This window comes from Diprion similis, chromosome 2 (genome assembly GCF_021155765.1).
Source record: "Diprion similis isolate iyDipSimi1 chromosome 2, iyDipSimi1.1, whole genome shotgun sequence".
Lineage (NCBI taxonomy): Eukaryota > Metazoa > Arthropoda > Insecta > Hymenoptera > Diprionidae > Diprion > Diprion similis.
Window position 1 is genome coordinate 3997244 of NC_060106.1, and position 23298 is coordinate 4020541.

A 23298-nucleotide genomic window follows, 5' to 3' on the forward strand; every position below is an offset into this window, starting at 1 on the left:
TTACAACCCCGTTTATGGGACTTTCCAACATTCCTTCTTCAATTGTTCTTACCCACATACCGTTCGTACCAATAATCCACTCCCATAACGCGTTTCTAATACGCGTTTTTTTTTACCAATCCCAAAAATCCACCAATTCTCGAAATCCAACAATCAATAGAAATGACCAAACTTCTACACCCCTCCACCTTTATTCCAAAGCATCTTCGAAACACCTACCAACAGTCAGTATATCGTAATTCTTCGAACCGTCAATTCTACTTGTCTTTCATTTTAACCACAAATAATATTCGAGTAAAAAAATTATTCAAACAGATATAAATAACTTGGTAAAGTTAAGCGCGACTCTGAAATTCGTTGTAAAAACATTGTCAAGTATCAACTACTACAACTAATTATACTTGTAGTGTGTCTAATCATTCAATCAATCACCTCATCTTCAGATTGAACCGGCCACACAACGATTTGAGGTACATTTCCTCCAATCACGGACGAATTATAAGAGAAATCGACCGGTTTTTAAACGAATACTTAATACAGAAATGGCGAATAAATACCAAAAAATACTCTTCAGAGATAAATATTAAATGTTATCGCATCAACTCGATGGCTCTCAACGCGTCACGGATTCTTGGACACATACCGAGAAAAGCCATCATCATAATATGTGCCGGACCAAAGGCAGTTATTCCAAACTGTTCTGGTTAGCGTCTAAACCAAGCTCAGATTAGATTAGAGTTTCGTTCTGGCGTAGCGTTAATCCAAAGCAGCTAGCGAGTCAAAACAATTTACACCGTACATCATAACAAACCTACCGTAGGAACACCGCGTGTGTTGGCTTCTGCTTTTCCTGCTGCTGTTGCTGCTGGCAAATGCGGAGGAAATAATGAGTCGCAGCGTCACGTTCATCACGTGGCAATTATAATAGTATGAGAAAAATGAAAACCGAGTGATTTTTTTGTATTGGTAGAAAAACGCAACATGGTAGCAAAACTGGCAAAATTAGCTTTTAAAATGAAGAACCTTGCAAATTTTCGAATATAATATACCCACAAAATGATATTATTTTTAAGTTATACTGAAAACGTTGTTCCAAATGACAAAAAAATAATGCCAATTAATTTTCAGCTGTTATTATTAATATTTAGAGGTGCCTGATCGCGATTTTCTATTTTTCATAAGAATAACACGGGAAAAATGATTTTTGATCTTTCTGATTTTTATAACTACCCAACAATGCGTCGTAAAAAAAATTCACACACATATTTTGTCGAGAATTCAACGCTCTACAAAAAAGATCTATTCTAATTTTTTCATAAATCTACTTTTCCAAAACTAATTTGAGGTCAAAAATCAACAGAGAACCGCAAATAACTTTTGAAAGAGTAGATTTATGAAAAAATGACAACTCAGAACAAAAGTCAGAAAGATCAAAAACCATTTTAACCGGGTTATTCTTATGGAAAATAGAAAATCGCGATGAGCACCTCTAAATATAAATATTAATAGTTAAAATTTGGACGTCATTCTTTTTTCGTCATTTGGGACAATATTTTCAGTAATACTTGGAAAAGAAATGAAATGAAAAAAAACAGTCGATTTATATACACAGTTTTGAACTAGATTCGTCAAGATCCTAGTCAAGAATTCGTTCGTTTTTCAGATCTTCAAAACTTACTTTGCAACTGCCCGTTGTTGTATATATAAGAAGCCATTGCTACCATAACTCCGTAAAGTTTGCTATTATTATAAGTATACATATAAGATCTCGTGTTAATTAGGAAACTGTACAACGAACTCGACATGACTTGACAAAGACGTGTAACCGAGTCTAAAACACACCAGAGGATGTTTCAACGTCATCCTTTCACAACTTGGTGAAGATTGGTGGGTGGGTGGAGAACACATCGTCCAAGGTAAGAAGCCCCTGGGCTATTTTCAGAAGTGTAGAGCGGGAAGTCCGCCTTTGCTAAGCGTCACTTCCGTTATCTTTATTGCAAACTCTGGCCGGATGCAGACGTAGTTACGCCGCATAATTACAATCTGGGCTCGCCTCGCCTGCAGAAGGACGCTGAGCGTCGAGTTGGTGAAAAAGAAAGGTTTTAGCAACGTGCTTTGGATGTAAAAAAATCACTGTTAATAATATCTGTGGCAAACAGAATCTTTTTCTTACTCGTGTTTTTTTAATAATTTTGAAGAATTGTTTTTTTTCTTTTTTTTTTTCTAAGTTGTTTAAAATACTTGATAAAGTTTCAAATGGAAACTTTAGTGGCGAGAAAAAATTTCAAAAAATTCGGGAGAGATTTGCAGTCCCTCTAAAATATAACTGCACACGATCTCGCTAAATTCACGTCGATGTTAATTATATACCAGATTGAGGAGGTTGGTTGGCCAAGAATCGATACTTTTCATTAATTTCATTACGACGTATCCGTGCTTAGAAAATTATTATATTCGTACCTCAACAATGCGTCTTTGAAAATTCGAAAATAGAAAATATATGAATTATAAACACTCGTACATAGATGTTGTATTTAAAATAGCTTCGAATTTGATAAAAATCTAATAGATTCTTTCAATTTCCTTTCTACGATGGCTCATCTTATTCAGAAGACTATTTTTCATAAATTTACCAAAACAGATTTTCTTTTTTTTCGGTAGTTAATTCAATATCGCCATTTGTTTATTATGATCCATATTGATGGATGTTGTAAAATTAGGTATTTAACGACGTCGACGAGATTTAAAAAAAAGTGCTCAAACGACTTGGTAGAAAATAGTATTTCGAGTAAAAAGAGCCATCACAGAGTAAAATCAAATAAAACTAGAATTCAAGTAATTTTTAAACGATTCGAAACGAAGTAACGATATCGAAGCTTTCGTTCATAATTCCAGTATTTTATACTTTTGTATGTTTGAAGGTATTTCAATGCCTTACAAATGTAATAATTTAATGTAAACTCAATGTACTACTATCTCCCAAAAAAAAAAAAAATGAATTAAAAATATCAATTCTCAGCCGCCAACCAACCAATCTCATTAAATTAAAATCTAATTCAAATGTAAAACCCTTAGAATATTTCAAAAACAATTCTCTATACCTTTCAAACCGCATAATGAATCCGACAGTTTTAACGGCGAGTTGAAACGCAGACGGTGCATTAGCCATCTGGTTGATAATAATAACGCCGCGATTCCATCAGAGCAGAGTGCCAGTCAGTCTGATAATGATTGACACGTAAACGTAAAATATAACACGAACTTTCGAACGAAGCCGACTCTACGAATGAATGAATATTCAACATAATTAATTTTCCCGCTTTTCCCCTGCAACAGCAGCAACTCGTTCATCCATTTTCCGAAAAAGCATTATTTATCAGCGCAGGATTATCCTCGGCTTAGTCTCCATCCTGTTCGTCCTTATCACAGTTCTCTTCTCGCCACACGTAAGCGGCTATTTGTGCGGCAGGATTCGCGGAGCGAAAGAAAGAAAAATGAATTCAATTTCGCGGCGGCAGGTAAAAGGTGAAAGGTGAAAGGTGAAAGGGTAGTTTGTTCCGCGTAACCCGAACGAAGGGTCTTAAAGTAAGAATAATCCTTCTGCCAACGTGCCGAATTTTCACCCGCTGTTGTTCGTTCGAACCCGTTTAATATTTCACCCCTCTTTCTCACTCCCCGCCTCATCTGGCGTCGATATATAGGTACGTATATGTATATACGTAATAGGGTAGCGCAAAAAACAGACTATTTTTTTTTTTTTTTTGAGTCTCGTGTGACAAAATGTTAATTTTTGATGTTTTAAGAGCCCACTCCAAAGGACAGCTCAAAAAAAAAATTTAAGAGGTCGCTCCAAATTTTTTAAAATGTCAAAAATCGTCAAAAAATTAAATTAAAAAAATTATATTTTCAGTATTTTGTTTGATTTTTAATTCATGTCGGGGTGTATTGTTATCGATTCTTTCTTACTAAATTAAAAAAAATAATTTATGAAATTTTAATATGAATATTAAAAGGTCGCTCGAAAAGATCTAAAGAAATGCACAAAAATATTGAAAAAAAATTATGACTGACCTTTCAGAATTCAAATTTTGAACTGAAGCTTTCGGAAACTTTTTTTTTTTTTGGTCTATAAAATTATACCGTAACGAGAAAACAAAATTTACTGAAATTTTTTTTTAGAACTGTCCTTTGGAGTGGGCTCTTAAAACATCAAAAACTAACGTTTGTCACACGAGAAACAGAAAAAAAAATAGTCGGTTTTTTTGCGCCACCCTAATATATATATATATATTTGTAAACGCCGTGATTCTTTTATTAGGCGCGGCCATTGAATCCGCAGGAAAAGGTGGCTAGTCAGTAACCCTTTGATGCAAATATCTCCCGCGAGTTAAGCTTCGAGTGGCTTTCATGTCGAAAGTCCTCTGTTTCATTAGTCAGGTTCAAACCGAGAGACTCGACTCTCCCCTTTCAGTAAGAAATGCTGGAGAGAAAAAAAAAAAGTAAACAAATAAAAAAATAGGAAATTCTTACCTCTCTAAATAACCTCGCGCCTACCATTTTCCTGCGTATTTGGATGTGCACCGTTGCAATAAGCAAAAGGGAAGAGAAAAAAAAAATCGAAACCGATTCACGTAGAGATCCGAATGGCAGGCAAATTGAATTACAGTTTACAAGGGGTTGCGATTGGATTAAGTCCGCGTGCCTAGATATGGGCTACCCTAGACAAACGCGACAGAAACACAAACACGTGACTCGAAAATCCACGCTCTACAATCTACATTCTAATCACCAACTGCCCTGTACACGCAACTGTAGTCTACACTCTATAATTTCAACGAGGCTTAGAATTAGAATTAGAATTAGACCTGCGTTTCCGCACACATCGCGAAACGCAGCTCGGAAGAAATTATAATTGTTAAGTGCCTTACGTGAATTTTGCGCCTCGTTAGTCGTGCATATGTACTTAATTTAAATAAATTAAATCGCTCGTTACTTCAAACAAGTAGACGAATAATTTCATCAAATTTCAGAGAGTTTTTACTAATTTCGTGAGTATATTTTATGGAAAAAGTTATAGTTATGTAAACAGTTAGGTATGGTCCTGAGGAAATTACATCATTATAGGTACACCATTGTATAGAACAATTGTATAAATTTAATAAAACTTCCAAAAATTGGAAGAAATTATTATAATAGTATAATATACGAGGTATTGAAATATTTCGTGTAATCAAACCATCAAACCATCATATATTATATATAATTGAAGAAATGCTGATTGTTGTGGCAAAAAAAAAAAAAAAAACCATGACCATGAAGTTTCAAAAGTTTTTGACATTTTTATTCAGAGTTTATCACGTTCTGTAAGTGAAGAAATTTTCTTTCAATTCTCACGTTCGATTCACGTAAGACGAGAAGATACTAACAATAAACCATAATCAACACCTCGTCATTTCTGTCGAGATCTCCCACAAAAATACTGTTTAAAAAACAAATCAAAGCAGCTCAAATACACAGACCAGTTGCTTTATGCTGAGAATTTGGAAAGAGAATCATCGAAGGGAATTCGGGCCAGTTCGGGACTAGACCAATCAAAAGCTGATCACCGCAGGAGCGAATGATGCCTCATACGTACGCAAATTAGTTTTACATGGGTTTACATATAATACGTCTAATACAAAGGACACGTATAAATAAACTGTATAGGAATTATGCAAGAAGAGTTACGTGCGCGATGTTGCATCACCAGGCGTTCAGTTACGTTAGAGACAGATATCTGTACATATGTATATATATGTATATATGTATATACACGTGTGTGTACATAGTTACATACCCATGAAAAAGCCCTGCAGGGTGTGCTCCGCTATGCAAATATAACGAACTGTGACATAACTCTAATGCCACGTAGGCAAGAAGATCATCGTCGTTCAACCGGCAAAAATCAAAACTTTGAGGTCGCATCATAATTACCACCGTGAATAAATTTCTTGATCCGATATATAGTATATAATTATACATTATATCTGTAACTGAAGCAAAATTTTTTATCTGAGAATCAGCGGTACGCGCCAAAAACTATTCCATAACTTGACAAAATAAATACAGAGTCGAAAAATCGAACTGAAAAGAAGAAAATAAAATTAAAAACGAAAGAAAAACAAACAAACAAACAAATAAACCTCGTCGTTTCGTGTGTAAGCCTACCTTGTAGCTCTTTTGCATACACCCGAACCTCCATCGGCACTCTGCGACAGGGATGTTTATGATTTTAGAGGAAATAAAATTCTCTCGCCTGAAAGGCGACGACGCCGCGTTTCCTAAAGTGCTGCTCCGACTTTACGATAACAGCCCCCCCCCCCCCCCCCCCCCCCCGAAAATCATCTGCGCTTATAAACCAGTTTATTTTCTCGTAAGTAATTTTTTTCGTTTCCTTAAGGGGGGAAACCAGTTTAGAAGACCGAAATTTTGATGTTTTTTGCAAATTTTTTTCACAAGGAAGGAATAGTCAGAATTTTTTTGAACATGGAGGATCTTTTATTCATGTTTTGAAGTACTTTTTGTAATTTTTTCAAGTCCTCCGGAAATAATGGAGGCTAGAAGCTGCTATATGTTATATCGACATAACGAGAAAAGAGAGAGAGAGAGAGAGATAGAGAGAACAAAGCCATTAATGGAAAAAAAACGACATTGCGATGTTCGTTACTTCGTAACTTCTGTGTGTGCCGTTATAGTAACGAGTGTAACGACTTAAGGGTCATCAATTATTCCTTAGCGGAAATAAATAGAGAGCCACTGTGGGTGTAAGGTTGAACAAATGCGTGACATTATTATAATATAAGTTTGATGTTTATTGATTGGTTTGAATGGTGAAAACGAAGCGAATAGTTTCAAAGGTAGATGAGAAGCGAGCCGTAGTCGTAGGTCGAAAGGTAAAGATGATGTGACGTGGGATGAGCAGAACGAAGCATGAGTGAATGCAGAACATAAAGTGCTTGATCAGGGTTCTGGGAATGAGAGGAGATAGGATGAGTATCCACAGAATGCGCGAGGGATTGTTTAGTCTGATGAAATGAAGAGGCTTCTAGATAAGAGGGACGAAGAATTAGTTGTGAGTGCGAAAAGGACCGGCATGGCACGGGCACGTAACACCAACAATAAAAGTGGAATCGTAATTAATTCTTGATATAAAATTTTCTCGATAGAAAAAAGTTTGAATGTTTTCCACCGACGACATTGTTGTATAATATTTGCAATTTTAAATGCTCGAAAACGAGATGATTTACACGAATAAAAACCCGTAGTTTTTAATTTCGTGAAGAGTTAAAGAGAATGGAAAAGCTGAAGAGAAAACGAGGAGGGACAGATGTATATAGGTTTATATACGTACATACATATATATGGGGCATTCCAAGTGGAAACGAGGAGTTATTTGCCTCATGTCCTCAGATCCTTGGATAACTTTTTTTTCGCGTTGATATTCCACTTCAAAAAAAGCCTAATTTTTTTGAAGAATTTACTCGCCACTTCTTCAAATGGCGCGACGATCGTTTTTGTGTAAAAAAAGGATAACTAAAAAAAAAAACATTTTTAAAATTCTGCAATTTTTTCCACAGATTCTGGGTAAAAAATAAGTGATAGGTATCATAATTAGAAAGTGGGCTGCCTCATATTTTTTTTTACATATTTTTTTAGTCTCCAAAATGAAAAAAAGAAATGAAAAAATCAAATCCTAATAGTTGTTACAGAATCAGAAAAAAAATAAAAATAAAAGATGTCTTGGAAAATTTTGATACTTTGTATATTTTTTAAAATAAATGAGAACAATCTTTTTTTTTTTTCAATAAAAAAATCGAGATCAAACGAAACAGATTTTTCTAATTCATTTTGAAAAATGTGCAAAATGTCAAAATTTTCCCAGGCACGTTTTATTTTTCTATTCTTTTCCGCTTCTGTAAAGCCTATTAGGATTTGATTTTTTTATTTTGGAAACTAAAAAAAGAATGTTAAAAAAATATGAGGCAGCCGTAGCCCAGTTTCCAATTATGATAGATATTACTTATTTTTTACCCAGAATCTGTGGAAGAAATCGCAAAAATCCAGAAGGAGTAGTGAGAAAATTCTGGCAAAAAAAAAAAAAAAAATTAGGCTTCTTTTGAAGTAGAATCAATGCGAAAAAAAAGTTATGCAAGGATCTAAGGACTTGAGGCAAATGACTTCTCGATTTCACTTAGAATGCCCCATATGTTGTGCAATATAAAATCTGTGAAAAAACGTATCAAAGCCAGCGAGCCAGCTGAATCCTGCGAAACAGCTATTCCGTTAATAGAATTTAAATTCACTCATCTGAATTTTGTTTCGAAGGTTGAAAATTTGCATTTCACGCCAAGAGCCCGCGAATTCTGAAACCGGTAGATGAGGAGGAGCCTGGTGCCGAATTTATGCCATTAAAACAATGCTAAAACCACCAAAGCGACCTTGGCGACGTGTGAAAAGGAGGGAGATGAACAGAGATAGAGAAAGGTAAAAGGAAAGGGAAAGGGAAAGGGGAAGGGAAGCTTGCATCGATCTAGCATCGCACAAGCGTCGCGAACTCGCGTATAAACGGGATTGGGTTAGCTGATTGAATTTTCAAAAATCTTACGGTCTTTTCCGCCGTTTTCCAACGGGCGATAAAGCTTTTCACCTGAAATTTTTAACGCGCCAACTGCACAAAAAGGTTTTCTGATGCAGCTTCAAGGATGCACGTGGTACATTATGTATATACGATGCATCCGATTGCCCTAGATTGCGAGAGTTCAAAGGCAACGTTCGTTTCGTCAATGTTTATTCTATCTTATTGTTTATTTTATTTTGTTTTATCAAATAATCGAGCCCCATATTGCAGTTCGGAGTTATAAAAGTATACATAATAATAAAAATTTAACGTCATAACAGAACCTTTTGCAAAATTCTGAGAGAGATTCACGGCTTTGAAAAATACGTGCGACGCGTTCCCTGAGGGTATTGGGATTACGCAATTTGGAAAGTTACGAGTATCGAAAAAATTTTGAGTTTATTGTATTCATCGAATCGGTCAGCGGCAGAGTTTTGTTATTTGGAAATTCGCAGACGTGACCGAGGCATAAAATCTAAATAATACGCAATGTTGCAGAAATTCTGTTACAACGTAGAAGTAATTTTGTACCCGTGACAAACATACCTATAATCTAGTTTTCTTTTTTTTTTTTGTTTTTTTTTTTCTCCATCAATTTATTACAACTTTGTGTAAGAATTTCTAAAAATAATGCAAAAGAAATCTCTCGATTTTCTCTCTTTTATTTTCGGTCTTTCATTTTCACAGAAAAGTTCTTTATACCCTCGGACGTGTAAGTTAGCTACGTAATTGCAGGGATCATTTTGTGTGTGCTGGGCAGACCCTCCGATGCTCTTGACTTCCGAATTTCTTCATCCCACGTCGAATCTAATGCCATTTACTAAAGGTCAGGTAAGGGTGCATCGATCGGTATTCGCGTAGGAAGAGAAAGAGCTTTCATCCTAAACCCGAAAGCCTGTTGTGGGATTTCCGAGGGACGAACGGAGCCCCATTACCGAAAATCTCCGCTCATGAAATCTCCGCCATACCGGGTAAGCGAAAAGTACATGCCGCTGGAAAAGCTGCTGGCATTTTATATCATACAGCGTGACGGTAGATTACATAGTTCTAAGTACATGCAAAGTGTCCCTTTAACGCTTCTTTCAGGACTACTGAAAATCGTAAAAAGTTTTGTCAGAAATACATATTCTTCGGATAACTTATCTCCTTGAATTTGAAAGATTAGAAGGATTTTGAATGTTTGTAAAAATTCAAGAAATTTTATTTTCATGTAAAAACAATTCTCTACATTCCTTCCCAGGATAATCTATATCGTCACCTGATATAGCAAGAAATATTACACAACAAATACTCGTGATAACGTAGCTATTTGCGTAAGAAAACTGAAGTATAAATCATTTAGCGAAGTCTTGAAATATTTACAAAAAAAAAAAATTATATTTGAATTTGCAAATAGCTGTCTGCATAATTTTTTCTAACGCATCAAGTAAAATTCTGAGGATATTTTATGCAAATGTTTTTCAAGCAGTGACAAACTCGATGATGTTTCCAGGACTTTTAGGACTTCCAGGAACGACATGATAGATGTTTATACGTATATACATGGCATACGTGAGTATATGTGTGCACTAGGTTAGCCCAGGAAATAGATGGATAAATTCTATTACCACACAAGGGGAAACTTGATAAGAGCTACTCCTCCACTTTACGTCAAGGTCTCGGACTCGACAAGGCTCGTGTGTAGGTATGTGCGAAATGAGAAGTGGCTCTACATCGAGTTATGGCGGGTGGCTACACCCACGCCTAGGCATCTGGCTGATGTACTCTTCAACTCTAGGCGTGCGATTCTGTCTTTCTATAGGTTTCTAGCTAGTTTAAATTATGTTTTTTTCTCTCTCTCCCTCTCTTTCGTAAATAGAATCATTTTCGATTCCATTGTTATAAATTTCTCATGATAAAGACACAGTGTGTGAATAAAGTCGAAAGTAAATTGAACCTTTTTGTAGAAAAAATCTACGCAAAAATAATCAAGCGAGTTTGGTTAAACTCCGACCTATCCGAGTAACTGAATTTCTGTTACCGTAATTTTCTTCACCAATAGTATCGAATGATTTCTCAGAGGCTGTACGTTATATTTGTTTATAACCAGAACCGTGCTGCCTTGCTGCGAACGAGGCCTTAAAAAATTACGTACAGATCCTGGCGATATTAAGCCGGTGGAGATAAATCCCTGTTGTTTTATTTTACGTTCGGAAATTCACGCCACGTATTTATATTTATGAGCATGGTTATATAAGCAAAATGCTGGGGAGAATTTCGCACCTCGAATTGCGATAAAGACGCGTCAAAGCAACGATGCCGCAGTTTCAAAGCTAGCAAAGTTTATGGCGAAATATTATAATACAGATGCGAAATTTTTCCCTCCAAATTTCAGTGTATAATACAGTTTAGTGACGTTGTATAATAAACGAGGAGATGTTGAATATCCAACTGTACTCGTATATGCAGACAATTCTCTTCGGATAAATATTTAAACAGAGATGTATCCTTTGAAGTTCCTGCAGCGTGACGGGTTCAAATGTCAAGAGTTTCGAGGGAAGAAAAGGGGGGGCGAAAGAGTAAAGAGACGGAACAAAACTTACCCCGCGTCGAGGGATGATTCATTAGTATAGCCAAGGGACACTCGTCCTCGTCGAGTATGTATTCCTGGTTCGGATTCGTGTTTGTATTCTCTCCGTTTACCTGCAACAATTTACAGGATAAGAAGAACTTTTCGATTAATACTTTATTATATACGATCTTCTTTCTCGTTCAGATTTTTACTATTCTCATACAATCCTTGCTTGCTTCATTATCCTGTGCCCTACAAGTCTGTCGTCGGTCACAGGACGGCTCGAATCAATTTTAATTAGAAATTCCAATCCTATGGTAATTCAATAATAAAACAATTTAAGCGAGCTGAAATGAGACAATTTTTCTTCTACGATCAATAGTTTCCTCACTTTTTAGACAGCACACTGAGAAATATTACATTTTTTATAGTTGTTGGATAATTTTAATAAAATCACAATATTGTTGGAATTGCAAGGACATGTGGCACAAGTAACTATTCAGTGTAATTATGCTAGTCGATGCTACATTTTCTGGTTATTGCAAGATTGAATCTAATCATTCGGTTTGCTACATTTAAAAAAAAAATTTAAACAAGGTATAAATACAAAATTATCGGAACTGTTCGAAGAAATAACAATTTTTTTTTGTACCTGGAACTGGATCGAACGATCAAAGTAGAGGAAGAAATTTAAAATCATAAAACTTCGTGAAATACAACTAAACTAAATACAACTGAAATGAGAATTAAATTTCACAATCGAATTTGAATAAAAACTCTTCGTCTTCGATCTCGCGAAAGAGCCGAAAAATGAATGGAATAGAACCCCAGTTTTCTACAATCTAGCGAGTTAGTACCATCTGAAAATACAAGTATGTGCTCCAAGTTTCCTGCAGGCAAGTGTTTGGTCGGTGATGCAGAAAACTGGAACGAGTCGCGGAAGAAATCCGCCTTAACAACCCTCGTTCGACTGCCGGTTCTTACCGACATGAATTTAGTAGATTTCTGCTCATTTTACAAAAAATAACATTAACACTTGCTATTCGGCGGAAAGATAAATCTTAAAAAAAGTTTCTCACTCGCTTTCTTTCTCTCTTTTGACAATTCTGATCCTATTTGAAATCGTCTTATATCTGTTTGAAAATTTGCAGGAATCTACATAATGGATCGAAGTGTTACCTGGATCAAACAATATTGCTGTGGATCAGCCCGGTCGAGTCCGTATTTTGCTAACATTTCCCGGACAACGTGAGCGGCCGAATCTCTGACGCTGAGCAAAAGCGTCTTGTATGGTACGTCTTTGCACAATGCTTCGCCATAGATCTTCAAGGTACCGCCTGTGTCTGGACCACCATCTTTGCTCCTGAATTGCTGCAGCTTTCTTTCCAATTTTTGTTGACGTCGACGCCGCATTACCGCTTCCGGGTTTGATATACTTCTTGTAAAACTTGTCTCTGGAAGTTCTGTAACAACAATTGAGACTGATTGTGAATTATCAGGGTTTGTAAATCAAAAGACCAAAAACTTTCTGGACTTCTCAAAGTCTACGGTTTTTGAGGTTTAAGTATTTTTCTTCTCTCCTTTCTTTAAACAAAAATGAAACTTCTCTCGTACATTATGTGTGAAGTAAATTTTCATTGCCAATCAATTGCAAACTATTCTTGAAGGTCAAAATATTGCGCGGGGAGAATTATTACTCAGGAATGGGGCCTAATTTTGCGATGAAGAAAAAAAAAAAAAGATATTCAATATCTCACAATATTCCACACGTTCTCAAATTTCGCTAAAGAGCAAAAATTATTTTCGAAGCGTATAAGTATGAACACGAATTAAATTACGCGTTAAGAAACTGACAGAATGAGCATTTGGTGAATAAGATTCAGCCTTTTTTTCGCGTAGATAATTTAAAGAAAACTTCAATTTTTAACTGATTTCTCAGGCATGCAATATTCTAATTTTAAATAATTATATGATCTTACAAATTAGGTGCAGTAATGAGTTGTGAAATCTATTTTTTTGAAGAAATTACCTGAGAATAAATTATATGCATGGTTCTTGGTGAAAGTTCATCGACATTACTGTTGTGAAATTGTAAGCAAATTATATTAAATTATACAACTCAAACTTTATTAACCGTCAATTGAATAAATTATACGGCTAAGTTAAAAAATTTATTTTTTCAAAAAATTATAATTCAAATAAATAAAACTGCACGTATCTTATAGGACAAATAAGTCATACAAAAATGAAGTTGATTAGAAAACTAAGATGCCAAAAAGTGGTCAAGGCTTTTACAACGTAAATTTATCAACTGAACTCTAATATGAATGAAGTGACGTGATTTCTGTTGTAACCACCAACTGATAATAAATAGCTTACAAGCTAGTTTAGTTGTTGTAAAATCGATGACCATTCGCGTCACGATTCAGCGAGCGTAGTTATGCCGTCTAACCGCTTTCTAACTAATCCCTAATTAGATGTTAGCGCATGATTTCCGAGTTGCATAATTTCCTCAGAGATACACAAACCTTTCGACCTGTGTACACAACTTATAGGTGCATTCTATACCTATTTATACACAACTGTATTATGAATTTTCCCGCGAAATATCGACCGAATTACGGAAAGTTAGGAAGTTAGCTCCTTGGCAACCTACTACGGCTAATCGATCCTATGTCTATGTCTAAGGTACACATTTGGTTGACAGAACAAGTGTAACTGTATTAAATTACAAACTTGAAAACTTTAATCAAAGTTTTTTTTGATGGATATTCTCAGAGATAAAATAAAAAAAGAATTGCTAGGGAATTAAAGACGTGAAAAGTATAGCGAAAAATCAAGGCTTTTCTCTAAACGCGATCGATAATCAAGTTAATCATTAAACATGAAAGGTTTATGGTCGTCTTTCATAAACATACAGACTTCTTTTGAGTCGAAATGGAGAATCGAATAATAATGAAGAGGTAATCATTTTTTTTGGTTTACATTCGTAGAACAAAATTTCGTTTTATTGAGAATTTTAAACTCAATTACGTTATACCGTTGGTTTTCATGAGATAAACGATAACAGTATCAATGTTAAAGAAAACGTATTAAATTATAATAAGGTGAAGCTTCGAATCGACGAATATTATAGTTACCCAAGTATAGATCACACGAGATTGAAGTTAGTAAAGTTACTGCAAACAACAGAAAAACGTGAAAAATCAATATATTTTGCAAGTTTTTGGTAACTATGACGCAGCTTACAATGCAACATATAAATTTTGCTTTAAGAATTTTACCCTTAATCAAGTTCACTCTTTCAATACAAGTGAAAAGATGTAATAACGGGCTTTGCAAACAAACTGATTTATTTCCAATAACTGTTATTGGTACGAGTGTAGAAATTATAAATAAACTTTGCGACTAGTTGTTGGCCAGTAAATAATTTCTGAACGTAATTTAGAAAAAAAAAAATAACAAAATCATAATGTTGATGGGTTTGAGAAATATCCTTAAATTATCTGAAAACAGAATCCATCCACTTTCCAAACAGTTGTAATTCACGGGTTGATAAATAAAAAGCACAATTCCTCACCAGTGTACAATTTTTCAGCAACGCCATTTTGGTCCACAGCAATAACGCTCTCGTCTTGTTCGCCGGCGCTCTTTAGCCGGCTAAGTTTTTCCTGTTTTTTCATTTGCTTTTTTTCCCTCCTGCTGAGTTTCCGCCGGAAGCTGGTGCCTTCGGAAAATCCAACACCCTGAGCGTTCGTCTTGTCGTCGATCCTTCGTAGTAGGAATCGACCTTCGCGGTCATCGATGTGCCAATTGAGCTGTACCAGCAACGGTTTTTCCTCGAGGCCCAATTTTCGTTCCTCTGATCCGCATGAAAATGAAAATATCATCATGTAACAAAGATTGAGGAATAGACATTAAAGCCAAACGTTAAATCGCTGCATTTCTACACCCATAAAGACATCCATCGAGGAGTACCGCTTACCAGATCCAAAATCTAGGCGCGGTTTCTTTAACCTATTTCCGCGAGTTAGAAGAAATAGGTGAAAAGTTTTCAATTGTTTATTTAATATACCAATGAATGATGATTTATAATATAACAGTTCTGACGTGGGTAAGCTAGTTGCATCGATCGTCTAACTATAGTACTTCGATTTTTAAAACAGGTGTCAAGACATTAGAGGAAGTATTTGTAGCCATGGGCTATAGAGAAACGTACGTATTTAAATTAGAAACAGTATTACCATACCGGTTATTTCGGGTTTTGACCATCCTGCGCGAAACTTGTAAGGTGTGGTGATAATCCGAACATACGTTAATACACGGTTGATTGTGAAATCAAAGTAGTAAATTTCAACCTTTACGTTCATTCAAAACCAGAATTATGTATTTATCTCGGTTCGAAGAAGTTGGCTCGATATCCAAGCGGTTCGGTTATTTGATTTTGTTAGACGGAATGTGCGTGGGCATATTTTCTGGTATTATTATAGTCAAATTTAATCTTATACTCGTGGTCACGATTTTATACCTGCAGGCTTTAGAGTAAAGTTAGTTAAATAATCATTAGCCGATGTAAATTCCGTCCCCGAAAAGATGAGTTGTTATTCTACCAAAAACGGTTTTTCCTTAAATCTTAAATTCTTTCAACTATAAACCAAAAACTAACGTAATAATCTGTATATTTTGCACGATCGTGCAAGTGTCTGAATCTGAATAGTTAATTATTGACAAAATGTTATTAACCAAGTATTTTGCTATTCTACAGAAAGGAGAAAATTCAACAAGTAAATGCGATTCGTGAAAAGTTACGAGAAAAGATCTGATGAGAACTTGACCGTTTGTATAAATTTTTGTTTGAGGTAAAAATTTGATAAAATAGAAGCTCAATTCTAGGATTGTATTAGAAATACACTTAGCTGTATCACTTTACTAGTTTTTACACAATATCACGCAGTATATAATGTTAGTTGACGGTATGGTGACGCGCGTATTATCAGCTCGTCCAATTAAGATTAATGCACGTTTATCTGTGCGCCCATTTATCATTTTCTTAGAACTAAAAATCCTACCAATAGTTCTTTCAAGAATAACAACTATACGTAGGTATGTGTAGAAAAATGAGTAAACTATTTGCTTCGAGCCGTCTGTAGAATAACGAAAAAGGAACAAAATGATTAACGATCAGTTAGTTTTAATCGTTGTGAATGACCAGAATGTCTCGCCGTTGTCAACTACAGTGACAAAAGGTTGTGATCAATGATATTTATCAGAGTCACGGCAACGATATTGAATCAATATCGGTAAGAAAATATCGTATTTTCTCTAAAAACAAACCAAGAGAAATAAGAAGATGAGATGATTTTTTGGTCCGATCCTAAAACTCTGCGTGACCTAAAAGACAGATGCAGACGACATAAAGGAGACTTTCTTTGCCATGAAGATGGGGAATATTTGATTTTGCTTTCATTCTCATTTCTTTTTATTCCGCTTTCCTTTTCTTATATACAGACACTGTCTCGTTTCTCAGACAGGAAAATGAAATCGTAAAAGCGAAAACGTGCCGGACGAGAATAACTTTGCGGAAAAATACAAGACTCACCTCCGTTCTCGTGAATCTCGTACAGAGCATATTCGGGCACTGACAGCATTCGCATGTCGGGACGAAACTTTTCAATAAGAGTCTCGATCACGGCTTGGCTTGTAGCGTCTGAAGCCACCCTTATGCATTTCGTCGCCACTTTTTGCCCGCTGTCTTGGAAATAGAACCGCATCACCCCGTGGAACTCCAAGTCCTGTACAGTAAAAATGATATGAGAAAGTGCAGTGGCTCAGTTTGCAATGTAAAAAGCATGGCTAAATACGGGAAAATGTATGATTCACTGGGATTCGCTACGCAATTCAATACCAGTTTACGCCATTACGCACGCGAAGGACTCTGGATTATGAAACTTATACATGTAACCAGTCTGACATGACTTTGCAGAATTTCTTATCGATTTCTGTGCAGTCAGCGATTTTAGAAAACGTTTCAGACTTGAACATTTCGAACAGTTTTCAAACGAACGATGCTAGAAGAATATCAAATTCTTCAACGTCTGATCGGCATTTCGGTCGGGTTTGACCCAACTCGGACGGTTCGTCATGCGTAAAAGCATAGATTTGAAATAACAAAGCTAGCCGAAAATGATTGAAAAAATATTGTCCACGAGAAAGTTAACTTTATTAGATTTATCATAATTATCAAACTGTTAGAGCTGGATGAAATAGTGTCAGATACGAAAATGTCCAAGTCCGAAGTAGTAATTATAACTAATCTAATCACTCTATTAATACTTACAACAATTTTTAAACTGCGAATAGGTATTCAACTTTAAAACGTATCAACGTCTCGTAAATATGACACTTGTATACGATTACGAATCACAAGTTGGTTAAGTAAAAAACTGTAATAAAACGAAGCTATCAAAGAAGCCCTTGAGGCACTCAGATTCTTCAAACACATCTACGCTACGTTTCAAGGTGCAGCATGCTAGCATTTTATACGCTTAAATAAACGGTCTTTTGTTGTGAGAATGAGAAGACGGTCAGCTTCGTAAACCCTCGTACATTCCCTGTTCACCCCAATCCCATCTTATACATATATGGGCGATCGTAGCCAGAAGACGAGTCTCCAGAGAACAGTTTTCCCGTCGCCAAAAGGACCTGGATACATTTGTTTCCCGAAATACCTCAGTCGTGTAGCGAGTTAGCGAGTGTCAGCATCGGTTTTGTGGGATTGGGGTGAGAACCAGGGTGTTATGTGAGCCGGAGTAACTGAGTGACCTAATTTCGAGAGGCGAGATACCGCGAATCACGATGTTGAAGTCAATTAGTCCACCTGGATGACACAGTTCAGACACTCTACCGTCCGTCTCCTTCGCCAAAATATTCTGCATAATTAGTTGCTGGCAAAACTAGGCTGTCCCAATTATTCCAAGAATTAGTTTATTGCATATTTACCTCGTTTGGTTCGGACAATTCGAACAAATCCAGTCGATTAGCGTTCCATTGCTGGATTACCCCGCGCAGGGCTTCTCTTTCCGCCTTCTTGTTAGCCGCCTCCGCTGCCATTCTGGGAACATCAAAAAACCGAGAGAACAGGATTAGCAAAAACAGTCTGTCGACTCATGAACATACAATAATACACGTTATGACGGAGAACAACAATATAGGGCAATCGTTAAAATTATATACTTTCGTATATATTAATTGTTGGACGCTCAATTCCCGCGTCGATTGAACGAATTAATCCTTTTCACATAAAATTATGATCTCTACCACATAGCCGACGACCACGGTGGGCCAACGAGTGAAAGGACAAGTACGGGAAGCGGAATATAAAATAATTCACGGAGTGTATCGAGGACGCGAGTACGTGTTTATCTTTGGAGTCAGTGGGTCGCAAAGTATGATCAAGCTGGACATACATATCGTGTCCCGAAGGATACTCATTGCATTCCTCCAGGCACGCATTAGCACACAATGCGGGATGGCACTCCCGGTATATTAAAATATGACGAAGAACGGCACGGCGGGCTAAACCGGCACGGAGTCACATAGGAAAACTACGGAATGCCGGTTGTATCCTGTTGGTATAACAACGGCTTTACACGGGTAGACGAGCATTGCACTCCGGGAATTCTAATTAACCACTTGATTATTCCCGCAACGTTGCGGTATCAAATGTACACGGTACCGCATTACTCGTCTGGGGTACTTCGAAGCAGGTTATACCGTAAATTATACCCTTTTCCGATATCAGGGCATCGATATGGTATCCGAATCTTTAGTCGTGCTGTTAATGCTGTGAGACGACCATCCACATTGCGTGAGCATTCGCAGACCAGAAGAAAAGCCCTCATAATTCACCAACATTCGTTAATTAGGCACAAGGGATTTGATAATAGATGCACGGTAACCTTGCAAGGCTGGTCCTGGCTCCTTGGCTCCCGAACCTTTTCCCATCAGCACTCATTCAAGCCTCTATAGACTGTAAAGTGACTAAACTACCCTGGGATAGTTCTCGCGCAATCTTGAAGAACCCCATTGTACCGCATGTAGCTCGTACTTCCTGAAGTTGCTATTATGGTTGGTACTTCGCCAGTACATTGCGAGGATGTGGGCATGTCGTCAGAACACCTGTGCATATTCGTCGACAGTAATTGCACGAGTGGGTAGAATGATGGTCCCACAGATGACGATCTGAGAAAGGTTTTTCACGACAGATTTGTTAAGTTAGAACAACTATTCGTGCACGGTTACCCGATTATACTCTAACAAAGAAAATTTCACTACCTCGATAATGTCTTTTTCTTGTAACTTGAACAGAGAATCCGTGCCAGAAACGAGGTACCGTATTATAGTCAATGGAATTCTATTACGTTAATCCAATTTCTTCGAGAAGTGGGTGGTAATAATACTTTGCGTGACCTGATATTCCGTATTTAGTACAACTTATAGAATTAATGAATACTGCAGGTATACGTAGGGCATCGAAAACAGAAAATTCTGGTAGGTACACTTCACGGTTTTTTTAAAATCGTCTTTCAAATCAATCATCGCCGTATAACGAAAGAGTTTGACGTCAAGATCACGACGCAAAGTTTCTTCCGCTGCGTGCGATAATACATTCGTAATTATCTTGATTGTTGTACACAACACTTGGCGTGACGTTTTCGTTTTTCTCACGTGGTCCGCATTCCTCGCGTATCTTTTGAGCGGCCATTGGCTGTGACGGAACGGAAAGCGTGAGTAGTCCACCATCGTTAAGACTCTCTCTGACTCGGTTAAAGATACCCAGACGATGAGTGTATGGCACCATGTAGTACCCACTACAGTGCGAGCTTGTTGTATCCCTAAGGCACCTTAACAGGTCCATTTTTTTTCTCTCGAAACCAATAACGCCGGTGTTTACGCTGGCTGTAGCATTGGTTCGAGCTTGTCTTCTTCATTGAGCATTAGATGAACGACGATGTGTTCATTTTATTACTATATACATTTCAAATATACATGCGGTATACGATTGTCCGGATACTTCATCAGTCTTTTCACGTGACAACCGTAAGGCTCACTTGGTTTGGGAGTACTTTAAACCAAGTAGACAAACATAATTTTCTTGTAAGGAACTTTCATTCGGCTCACGATCAGTAGTCGTCTGGCCTTTTGCGACCCGAAATCATGCAATAGATCACTCGCCTTTCGCGCAGTTTTAGACAGTCGAAGTAAAAGCTGGTATCGCGAAAAATCGTATGACATGCTGGTACAATAGCGACATTTCCTCGATCTTTCGCGATATCCAATACCCACTATGGGAGAGATACTCTTTGGCAATTGGAATAATGAAAAAAAGTAATACTTTTCAGATACGATCAAGTCCCATTTCCGAATGTCAAAATTTCTATCGGGAAAAATTTGGGACAAGAAATAATTGCCATTATATAAGAGATATAAGACAATAGAACCCTGTATGAAAGGACCGGTTGGTCTACTTATAGTCAGATCATATCTAACCATCAGAAATAACGTGTCGAAAGAATCCTGACTTCTACATTGCACGATTATGACTCGGTAAGATTAGTCAAGTGAGTGATTGAAAAATAGATAGAAAACTTCAGTAGAACGGTTGAAGTAGCTCTGAAAAAAGTGCAAACATCCGTTATCCAAGAAAGTTTCCTCTGTGAAAAATGAAACGTCAATGCTGACTAAGTAAAAGCGTAGTGAAGTATGCGTGCCGGATTAACGGGTTGAATTTTTGAAGTAAAACCTTCAACGTGTGAAGGCTAGAAACCGTGCAGATGAACCGTTAACTACATTCGCGTAAATGAGACTTATTTAGAAGGATGAATTACCCATTGAGTGATCAAATTCAGAGCCTGGATAAGCATCTACACTGTGCGATCCATACCACACATCAGATAGTCGTAGTATTCGTGAAGTTGCCATCAACTCGGCGTTGGCCCACGGCTTTCTAAAGACGCGATACTATTCCACGAAAATTAATAAGCAATGAATCGCCGCCGAGTAGTTCACGCGTAAAATATTGATGTGAATAGACAATGAGGATTTTTAGAGTGCAGCAACATCACTGAGAAATCGTTGGAAACAATGAGAGTTGTATCTACCAAGAAGTTTGAAAGAGGAAACATGCTCCATTTCGTGAATACACTGTTCTGAAATGTGGTAGTGAAAGCCAATCCACGTACATGGGTATGCATTCTGGGCAGAGGCAATTCCGAGACGATAATGGTTTACGTATTTTTTTTTCCAACTCTGACAAGACCGCAGAACATGATTCGACGTTTAAACATTTCTCCATAAAACCATTCACGTGTCTTCGAATGAGCCAGGTTCGTTCTACACCTGAAGTGATGAACCCTTGTGTACGGTTGGGAACTAGAAATATAGGTGTGGAATGTGGGCTGCGTCTGAAAAACTGGTTCGTGGGAGTTTCTGGTCTGATTGTGAATGGGCATTGAGAACATCGAGGTGTCAATGAAACGATTTCTCATTTCATTTCTATCAGAATTTTTTTCCCAGTTACAAGGAGGCAGCAGTAAAATACATATCAAAAATATCCAATTCTTCAAAGTTCTTCTGAGAATCTAGGCTGTGGTGTGTGTGTCCGTGACACAAGGCTCTTTGCTAGATGGACTTTTCGAGTTTAGGAAATACTCGATTATCATGCCTGAACGACAATAACAGGAAACTTTAAACCGTCATTCGTCGCATCGCTTCGGAGTCGGCTGTAAACGCGTTTTCAAACGACCGGATATCAATCTGACGCTTACTCCGATAGCGATTAATTTATTTAACGACTTTACTTGCCACTTCTCTCCAACTTCTCGGTAATTAACTTCTTGTCAATGCCCCCCTAAGGCGTGACCTTAAATGAATCTTTAATTACAGTAAAAATACGAGCTTATCTATGAACGAACAGGGTAGTGAAAATTTATTTCTTTAATAACGTATCATGATAGAAAATTTTTAATTCACATCCAGCGAGTTCGAGGGACGTTTTTTTATCGGGAAATTCGAATATCTGTTATACTTAGGACTTATGAATCGCTCATATATACCAACTGACACGTTTCCTACGATGTTCTAAACTGCGATAGACTCAATTCGCTCCATTTTCTATCCTCTACTACTTACAACGACATCGGGCGCTATGGCCAGTTACATCGTGTGCACGAAATAGAGCGTAGATTTCCATTGTCTTTCCATTCGTACGGTTGGCTGTCTCAGCGATAATTTCGTGTCATTTTCTACGGTGTAACAATTATACTCGGCAGATCTAAGTGCATGACGGAAAAAAGAAGCAGCACGTTTTACGCCCAACGTGCCTCGTTCGATATTAAAAAACCTACAGCATTCGTCGCATGCTTTTCTCAAACTTTCAGTACATAAAAAGATAGGAGAAACCTTCCGTCTCATCGAAATATCATAATATGCGAAAACAATACAACACACATCCAAGTTGATGAATGACCACTTAAGCAGTTCACTCCAAGGTCTATTTTACTTCTCTGAAATGCATTGTAATTAAAAACCTTATACAATGACGCAAAAGTATTTTGAAGTCATGCTCGTTATTGTTACACATTTGTCCACCGATATACTATATGGACGACTGCAGTTCTTTTGGTGATAAAACTTTTAATTGCCCATTATTAGAGACTCAACGAGTTGGAAAAGAGCATCGAAGTGAGAGAACGGGATCTCTTAGGATTGCGAGCAACTGTGCAGAACAAGAAAAGAAGGACTGCAAGAAGAGACACAAGGGTTCGTCAATATTAGCTGAGGAAAATGACGTCGATTCGTGTTTTTTTCCTCGACATTTCTGCACGTCGAAAGGTGTACAAAACCGCATGAACGTATAGAACTACACCACGTAAGTTTCGTGTAGCTAAACACAGAAAGTCGCTATTAAATTACTGGCTAAATCATCAACTTCTCGGACAGTGCTCGGTTCCTGGAGCTTCTTTGTCATCGGTTAAATTGCACAACCAGAAATTCACCGTTAATAAATTCTGAATCATCACTTTGTGTGGTG

General features: G+C 37.1%; 1 protein-coding gene across 9 annotated transcripts in view; it reads right to left on the reverse strand.

Moving 5' to 3' along the window:
* LOC124416081 (afadin) overlaps positions 1–23298 on the reverse strand; it is a 90183-nt gene that overhangs the window by 49941 nt on the left and 16944 nt on the right. For all 9 annotated transcript variants that reach the window (XM_046896933.1, XM_046896934.1, XM_046896931.1 and 6 more), the window contains exons 2-6: positions 18207–18318; positions 16807–16999; positions 14788–15069; positions 12387–12670; positions 11239–11338 (exon numbers count right to left, since the gene is read on the reverse strand). In XM_046896933.1, the coding sequence (XP_046752889.1) occupies positions 11239–11338; positions 12387–12670; positions 14788–15069; positions 16807–16999; positions 18207–18318 (971 nt within the window). The remainder of the gene's footprint in view (positions 1–11238; positions 11339–12386; positions 12671–14787; positions 15070–16806; positions 17000–18206; positions 18319–23298) is intronic.